The following is a 9,386-nucleotide window of genomic DNA, read 5'->3' as shown; positions in this document are numbered from 1 at the left end:
GTGCAAGGTGTATTTTGCATGATTTCGTTGAAAGAGATTGTCAGCTATACAGTGTAATGATTGACTGATGTTAATTGTCAAAATTGAATCCAGGCAGAAAACATCACTAGCTCCTTCGATTTTTAAGTGTCCAACTGTTGTCCGACGCGGAGATAAACGCTGAAACATAGCTTAATATAAACTATATATTATGATCCAAATACTTTCATTTCTAGACTTTAATCTCTGCCGAATCTGTTGAAAACCTTAACCCTTTAACCCTTAAAATGCATATATGGTTTGGCACATGGGATTTAAGGCAATTATGGCTTCATAATTCGATTAAATTAATTTGTATCGCAGTTTGGTTTACACACAGTAGGCGTCATAAATGCTAACGATTATTTACAAATTACCACAGCTTTCAGAAGTTTATACTCAGTTAAGGGTTAAAAATGTCGGCACTTTTAAAACATATCCGTAATTTACTTTAGGGTATATATGTAGGACTTATCACAGGTTCGAAAAACCTTTCCTATAATATCGAGCAAAATATAATGGCAGGTGCCTTTCAATGATGATCACAATAGGTAAATGATGCACATCATTACGGTATCCCAGGTTAAAATCAATTATTTAAGGGCCAAATAGTTACAGCATGACGGTGTAAAACTTTTTGGTGACTAAAGTTAATAGATCTAATAATATCAAGAAATATACTGTTAATTTGTCAGTTAGGTCATACCTCAAACAAATATGAAAATGTGCATAAACTTTTTGCAAAAAAAATTAAAAGATTAGAAAATTGCAAAATGTTTCTGAGTATGCAGGTTTGTTATAACTTTTATATCCGATATAAAAAACAAAAAATTAACAAATAAAAAAATTGTTTTAAAGTATAAAACATATTTTAAGTTTAGGCTTATAGTATATATTTATATGTGCATGTTACTATTTGTACCAGTAAATCCTATACATTTTGGTTTAACTGAAAGAAATGTTTATTATTAATAGTCAATAGCATTATCCATATATTTTAAAACTAAATTAAGCCGCTTAAACAGAGAATTAACTAATGGCTAATTTAATATGGCTCAAACTACTTTCCGTTTTGGAAAACATTAGCAGAGAGGATCCCCAGAGATCCTCAATAGGATTTAGATTCGAACTCAATGCTGCACATTGTAATACGGAAATTTTCCGGTCGTTAAAGATGTTATTCGTGAAGATGTCTTTTCACTTAAGGTACCTCTTCCAAAACATCGCTTGTAGCAGGACCGTTGTTCTTGATGCGAATCTCTCCAATATTTCTTGCAAAGATCTGGGCCGACCAAATTTAATTTTTTTCCTCACTAAAGGCTATATGCTATCCCGTATCGGTCCAGAATTGGTATTTATTTGAAAACCTCAAATGTGTTTTATTGTGCCCTTCTTTAGCGTTGGTTTAGGTACCATGAAGGTGTGTTTGAGAGACTGATTTTTATGTATAATTGGAAAAGTTATATTTATTGTGATTTGCAGTCTTAACTAGATCCTTATTTGACCGCTGCTTATCATGTCCTAACTGCTAGCCGTCGAATCATTCTTTTGTACCGATCATCAATGTTGTTTTTCGTCCGGCATTGTACAATAATTAGTGGGTTTTTTTAAGAAGTTTTGATATACATTTTTGCGATATTGCTTTGGTCTAGACCCATTTTGGAACCGCTTTTATGCATTTCTATGACTATTGGCTGACAAACTAGTACCACGAGGCATTTTACGCTTAAAGTTAAATGAATCTGATCAACTCTTTAATAATTCGTTAAATGAATACACCTACAATAGTTTTACAAACAAATTTTCAAGCAAAATGATTTTGCTGGTATACTATCAGCAAGAAAGATCAGCTAAACTTATTTTACACATATAAATATTTACTATGCAATACCCAATTCACAAGTACATTCTTAATGTAACGCTACAAGGAATGAGAAAAGTATGAACGAATTTTCGTTGCGTAGTAAAGGCAATATATCAACCTTTTATTCTTCATTTACCGAAGTTCAAAAAATAACTTTGAACAAGAAATTTAAACATTAACAAAAATGCACATATAAATATTTGTAATTACATGCTTTTTTGGAATTATGTTAAGACAACTTACAATTTAACAATTAGGAAAAAACATTCAGTCAGTTAAGGTCGCTTATGAAGAACAAAATGGTCTAACAAGATGGTTTTCATAAACAATTCGCAGAAGTTATATGACCAAAATCATCAATCAATCAACGGCAAACTTCATTGATGTTTTTATGGGACAAGTTGAGGATGTATTCATTCAATTGCGGTTCAATTGAAACTAATTTGTGCTATTAAATTATAATCACACATATCACCAATGCATTGTTATTATTAGCTGCTACCTTATTCAGTTTTAATTATTTCATATGCTTAATACATCATTCAGTAGCTCCCACAGAGATTTTATCATGAGTTCAATAATCTTGTCTATTTTATTTGTTTTAATTTCCCACGAATTATTTTTACACAGTATAATCATGATATATACTATGTGCGCCGAAACTTATTTAGTAATGGCCCATATAGGAATTACTAACTTTTAGTAGTTACAGTTATATGGAAGAGGTGAGGTCATAAACTATTATTTATGATTTCACGTCGTACCACAAATTAGTGATTTTGGGTCTTCATAGTACGGTTGAGGAAGTGCAAGTAAATGTTCTCAACAGCCGTTAGGTAAAAATGATTAACGAATTGTCCATTCAATCGCCGTTATAAATTTTTTTGCATGAACTTTGCTTTCTTATTTGCTAGATGAGTACTGCTTTCGTTAGTTTTTTCTTGTAAGTATTATCACGTGAATATCTCATGTAAATATAAATCTAAGTACAAATGTTCACGCCATGAGAGTTTTTCTCACGCATATTCAATCCACTAATTGTAAATTCAAATCAGAATAATTGACCTTAATGCAAAGCTTCACACCTTAGTGAAATAATCTTCGATTTTCAGTTGAAATTCAGTGGTTCTCTGTAACACTTCGTCGAATTTGGGGATCACAATGCATACTTTTAAAATACTACCAATTTTTGCTGTACTATCTTCAATATATAGTATTTGTTTATTATCTTCAAAATTATTTGTTTTCTGAAATAAATTTATTTTTGAACATTTTATAGCAATAACAATGGCTTCTGCTGACGCCAAACCGCCACATTACAGTGCACTCCGAGTTGTGGCAGAGGCAGCCATTGCCGATTGTTATGAAGATTCGGCTCAGAGTGTCAAAGTGCAGATAACCGATGGTAATTAAATAATGTATTCAAGTGTAGACATGCAAGTTCTTAAATTTTTTACTAATATGCTATAGAGGGATTCGATGAGATAGTGAAGGGTTCCCGTACTAATTTAACTCATAATGCGAAGTGTATACGTTACTGCATTATGCGGAAAAATGGCTTGGTGAGCATGAACTGATTTTGTTTTGTTAATAAGTTGGGGGGATATGCATAGATCTGGTTGTAGTTATTATTTCGGGATAAAAAAGTCATCGCTTGTTCGAGATTTACATAAATTTATATTCTTGTCATTATTTATTTTTTTTTCATCGAAAAAATCGGTATTTTGAACTATTATAATGAATTTGTGATTAATTTATTTTTCGAATAAGATATTTAAGATTAAGGAAGTTTAAGAAAGCTTAAAATATAAAATCAATTGTCATATAGTTAAAATTAAATATCACCTAAATAGGTTTACCAAATTTTTAATAAACTTGCAATGTCATATTAAATATAAAACGATCCCATACTTTATATAGATTCCAGTATATAGTAATATACATAGTAGGCAACAGCTTCGTGACTTGAACAAAGCTGGGACATTTCAAGTAGAGAGAATCTTATATTTTAAATTTTCAACCTATAATATCCGGATTTTCTGAATGAAATATAGCAAATTATGGACCCAGCTCTCAATAGGTCATGAAGAAACATTTGTATGCAGACTCATACCCACAATGACAATTCAAACAATATTTCTGTTTCTCTTCACGTAAATAAAGAAAATAGATAGATATTATGTTGAATATCTCCTTCTATTTGAAGGATGATTTATGCTGTCATGTTATCCGACTCTTTGTTTTATATATTGTAAGCCGCCGGGAATGTGTAATGGTTTTTATAAGTACAATTTTTATGGAAGAAATATGCCTTTAAGTTTTGTTATACTTTTTTAAAGCATCATGTAATACATACCATTATTATCCCGTTTCTTTCAGCTAAATAACGATAATTCCATCGATAAGGAAAACATTTTGCAAATATTTCAAATAATTCATCCACAAATTGAAAAGGACTTACTACTGAATGTGCTACAAAAATGCTCCCAAGAAGCGGATAAACAGGCCAATAAGTATGTTCTGACTGTATGTATAATGAAATAAATTTATTATAATAATTTTTTTAGTTGTGAGCGCGCTTTTGTGACGTCCAGCTGCATTCTTCAGGAGTTGAGTGAAGATGGTGTAACCGATATTTAAAGGCGAATTTCATTAAATCCCGACCAAGAAGCATACACAACATATTATATTATCATTTGTTCATATTAATAGCAGTGCCAATAATCACATGATTTAATTTCAAACATTTATATCATTTGAAATTGTGTTTTAAGATTCACATAACGGTACAGAAAATGATTATTAATTCGAATTTCCGTAAGGAATGTAACATTGATCGTCCTTTATGAGCTGTTCATAAGTGCTGCCTTTGTTGCGTAAAAAATATTATATAATTCTGGGGTAAAGCGTATTATTACTCCAAACACAATTTAATTGGAATAGATTCAGTCAAATGAAATTATTATTGGGTAATATATCAGAGTATTCTAAGTTCAACCCTGATGGAATTTTAAATTTAACAAAAAAACTTAAAAAATATCAACAAATATATTTCATATTTATAATCAGCAAATATCGATAAAAAATAAATGGTGTTCCACGAAGTGGTGTCAAGTTGCCTAAAAGTAAGGAATTAACTAAAAACATTTCGCTTGAAACGATAGAAATACGAATAAACTGGCAAACAAATCATATAATTAGTGTGAAGGCACCCGAATATAAGTTCTCAGAAGGCTTGGAGCGAACTCAATTATGATATGAGTATTGAGGCAAACAGAAGAAACCCACATACATTTAGCAACCTTAAATATGAGACGCTAGAAAAACAAATACCACAGGACACTCTTTACGCCGTAAAGGGTGAAGGACTTCAAGAAGTGGTTTGAAGCTGCTTCTCATACAATGATGGATGGTCAATAAATATTATTCAAGGCATTATAAAGCAGTTCAAATATATAAAAATTATAACAAGTTTATACTTCATTATAAAAAGAAAAAAATCTAAAAATGGATCTTCCGACTTCAACTCCATTGAAAATGTGTGGAGGGATATTATATTTCTGAAAAATAAAAAAAAAACTTTTTGAAGAATGTAAACACAGAAAAGAACTATCTGATTAAATATTTGTTGAATTATTTTTTTACTTCAGTTAACGATAGATATTTTTGATTTTTCTGTGAATTTAAAGACTTTTGTTGGTCCATTGTTATTTTTGTGAAACCAAAAGCAAGTCTTTGTATTTATTTATGAAAACTCAGTAGTTTTCCCGTACCTAAATGGGCACTTCTAGTTTTGTGAACACAACTGTATGTATATTTTTGTTCAGTTCAGTTACACTATTAATTACACTATGAAGTATTTAATGAATTTTAAGTAGTCTTCCAAGCGGCGCTCCTCAACTACGTCCAGCAGCTGCGATACACAGGCACTGTACTCCAAAATGGCCTGTAGCAGCTCCAGCGATTCCATGTTAGCGCCAAACATATCTTGCGAAGTGTCGAATTTAAACTGCAGCACAACATTATTGCGCAATGTTTCAATACTTAAATAAATACACTATATACATACATATGTGTGTATATATGAGAGAGTGTGCTTGTCAATAAACGCATCCATACGCTCTAGCTGTTTTGATTGGACTACTTAAACTTAATGCAATTGTTTAGTGAGTAGGAAATTACTAGCTGTTCGAAGTGTTCGACAAGATTACACAGTTAAAAGCGGTCGACCTTTGGCTGCATTCGCGCATGCGTCTTCATTGCACAGTGCACCTTGCACGCCTGTGAGGTAGCTGACCATATATGTATGTATGTACAAAAATCTTCCTACATCTGGTTCGTTTTTTTAATTTTTGTTTTTTTAATTTTAATTTTAAGGTCAATGTAGAATGCTGTGATCTCTGTTTAATTGAGCTTGTAAAGTCCAATAATTTGTAATCGATACTCATTTCAGATAGCTTTCGATTTCAAAAATACTGTTTCAAAGCTCTTTTTATTTTTATAATAAACTTTTATGAAACTTTCTGTACCAAACTGATTGTTCAAATAAGCTAAAACCAGCTGTAGTACATACAGGATGTGAGATATAATATTTTTAGTGGTTTTGAATTCTAAATAACTTTTACTTTTTTTGGAAAACCTTTGGGCAATCACTTTACAGAATTGATTTCTTTCATTTCTTTAGGTTTATTATTTAAAATGCCAAAAGCACTATTAGTCGTCTAGTATAGTACGTATGAATATTTTCTTTACAGTCCCTATATAGATTATAGGGTCTCAATAAACAAATCATAATTTGTATAATTATAAAGCTATGATTTCCAATCCTCTCCACGAATAACCGCTTTTCTGTGCTTCTGCTTTGTTTGCAGCGTTTGAAAAACATTAGCTGCAATATATATTGAATCTAATATTTTTAGCATCGTACATATGGATATATGTGTCGATCTGTAGGATTGGCGTTTCGGTTGAATTGATGCACACGGTTTTTGTTTTCACCACACTGATTGTAAGTCCCGTTTATGCAACCCTTTGAACTCCAAAATATTCCTCTATTCGCCGCCCACGCTTGATTCATCACCAAACCCAATACCAAATTAATAAAAGTCCGTTGCTTAAAAATGTTTACACCTTAAGCGATAGCAAGCTCCTGATTTATGTGATAGTGCCGACCATTTTCACAAAATCGATGAAGCATAAATATGTATAGAAAAGTGCGCAACTCTATCGACTGCTCTACAATCACTCTTAAGGTGTTGATGTGATCGACACATGAACAATGGTGTCGGATACCATTTGTACTTTACGTAGCCCCTGCATCAATGAGTCAGATAGCCGTTTGTGGATTATATGAATTATTATTTTATGCACCATACTTAGAAGTGTTATTCCTTTCCATTTTTCACAATCCGATAAATTTCCCTCCTTCCAAAGAAGACCGCGTGGTCGTCTGAGGATTAGCTTTTAGGAGTTCTGGATTGTTGTTGTCCGGTCCAGGAGCTTTGTTCTTATTAATGCAATTGTTCTTATCTCATTATTATTAATACCATCCATCTCATTCGAGTACGAGGTGTGATGACTGAATAGCCTCCGAAGAAGTTGGTGAGGGTAATTTTTCATAATAACATTCCCAGATGGATACCAGCAGGATCTAAGGGTTTCTTAAGTAATTTCGTTTTAAAATCGCCATTTCGCATATATGATATTAACGGTTCTCCGGATGTATAAGTCTAAGCCGTTGTCTTGATATATCCTCAGAAGAGGTAGAATAGCAGAATAAAAAGAAGTGGTTAGGTGGTCAATGAACCACCCCACAATACGTGATCAAAAGGTTATCATAATGTGCACCTATTTAAAAAATTTAAAGAATATTATATAACTGTTATAAACTATCTTAACGAAAAATATGATATATTTATTAAGTCCAGTTTTTAAGTTATTATCCTTCTGGAAGATTAATAGACCAAGGCCCCATCTACAAAACAAGCACTACTGAGGATGAAGGTTCAATACCGTAGCATGGTTGAAACACGTTATCCAATCCTTAATCCTTTGAATGTTGTCACATTCAATGAATTCTTTAATATATTTATATATTTATATACATATATAATTTGATTCTGCACTATCACTAAACCGCTTCAATGAAAAAAATTATGGATTCCCATTGTAGTGAACTCACGTTTCATTACTTAATTCACATTTATTTAGCGTATACAGGTTTACAGTTAGCTTAGATCCTTAACAGTTTGTTGGTTGTTCTGGTGCTTACTTGCCACCACCGCCTCCACCTCCACCTCCGCCTCCACCGCCGCCGCCGCCGCCACCACCACCTCCTGGATAGGGTTCAGGATTTGGCAAAGGATTTGGATTAGCTGAAATGATATATAATTGATAAATGGTTTGAAGAACAGTTATTTTAAATATATTTACCAAAAGCCACAGCGAGTAACGCCAGCACGAAGCCGATGAGCAGTTGGAAATTCATATTGCAAGAGTTGCAAGTGCAATGGTTGACCTAACGTTTATGAGTGCTATTTATATGCTTCACCAGCTTCAATGTACATAGAACTGTTCTTGATTTGTGCAATGAATGAGAAAACGCTTAGCCAACTATATACGATACTTCTTAAACGTTCCGTAATACGCATTTAAAACGGGTATTGTCAATAACAAGCGGTTCTTCCCTTGTCTGTAAAGTGAAAACATATAAATGAAATATAAACAAATACCTATATAGAAAGATATGTATGTCTATATAGTCGTAGGTAAATCTTATAGTTCCACAGCAGTCATTTAAATATCTTTCTAGTGATGGACGTTTAAAGTGAATACAATGAAATTTATTTCACTGTTAGTTTGATTTAGTAAATGTAGGTAAACGTTTGGATTTCAATTAAGTTGCTAAGCGCACAGTGTTTTGTTCGCATAACAGAGTAAATGAGAAAACATTTTCTCAGTAATGGAGGCCTAGTAAACTGAAATTCGTTATTTATCCATTTGTTTACATTAATGTTGTCGCCTTCAAAATAGTCCCCATTCTTCTTCTTCTACTTTGACACTACCAACTCACGGTTGTTGGTCTGGCCCGAGAATACAAAACTTCACCAGTTGATTCTATCCTTGGCGAAGTCACGCCAATTGTTCATCCCAAGTGCAGACAGATTCCTATGTACTTGGTCTTTCCATTGGTTGCGTGAACGCCATTGCCTCCGTTGTCCACCCATGGACTCAAAAGGAGATTTTGGGGCATCCTCTTTATGCGTTTAATTGTATTCATGTCACTTTAGAGCTCATACAGTTCATGGTTCCATCCTCTTCGGTACCCATCATCAGCTTAGATTGTTGGTGGTATTTATGTCAGATCCAAGATAGACATATCCCAGTAGAATTGTCCCTTTATAATAGATAGTGCCACTGCGGTTCAGATTAGCTGCGCGATTGTGAATGTTTTCGCCAGCGTTTCTACCAATTGTCGCAACTCTTCTCAAACTCGATTTTTGGA

The 9,386-nt window shown here is 32.9% G+C and overlaps 1 protein-coding gene and 1 long non-coding RNA gene across 4 annotated transcripts; one reads left to right on the top strand and one right to left on the bottom strand.

Annotated features, from left to right (window-relative positions):
- The first annotated feature begins 2,964 nt into the window (after positions 1-2,964).
- On the top strand, positions 2,965-5,706 carry LOC105215156 (general odorant-binding protein 19d-like). Of its 2 annotated transcripts, none has more exons than XM_011188937.3 (5): positions 2,965-3,095; positions 3,162-3,287; positions 3,353-3,444; positions 4,262-4,395; positions 4,450-5,706. In XM_011188937.3, exons 1-5 carry the CDS (start codon positions 3,044-3,046, stop codon positions 4,520-4,522), a joined length of 477 nt encoding a protein of 158 aa, XP_011187239.1. In that variant the 5' UTR covers positions 2,965-3,043; the 3' UTR covers positions 4,523-5,706. The 2 variants fall into 2 exon arrangements, with proteins under 2 accessions (XP_011187239.1, XP_011187240.1); XM_011188938.3 differs by having other exon boundaries at positions 2,971-3,076.
- Positions 5,707-5,708: 2 nt separating this feature from the next.
- On the bottom strand, positions 5,709-8,729 carry LOC105215157 (uncharacterized). 2 transcript variants are annotated; one of them, XR_008471350.1, is made up of 3 exons: positions 8,315-8,729; positions 7,258-8,256; positions 5,709-7,195 (listed from the first exon to the last, which is right to left on the bottom strand). It is a non-coding gene; the product is annotated as an uncharacterized LOC105215157 (long non-coding RNA). The 2 variants fall into 2 exon arrangements; XR_008471351.1 differs by having other exon boundaries at positions 5,709-7,729; positions 8,064-8,256; positions 8,315-8,723.
- Positions 8,730-9,386: the final 657 nt, after the last annotated feature.

This window comes from Zeugodacus cucurbitae, chromosome 5 (genome assembly GCF_028554725.1).
Source record: "Zeugodacus cucurbitae isolate PBARC_wt_2022May chromosome 5, idZeuCucr1.2, whole genome shotgun sequence".
NCBI lineage: Eukaryota > Metazoa > Arthropoda > Insecta > Diptera > Tephritidae > Zeugodacus > Zeugodacus cucurbitae.
This window is presented reverse-complemented; position numbering and strand designations above follow the sequence as displayed.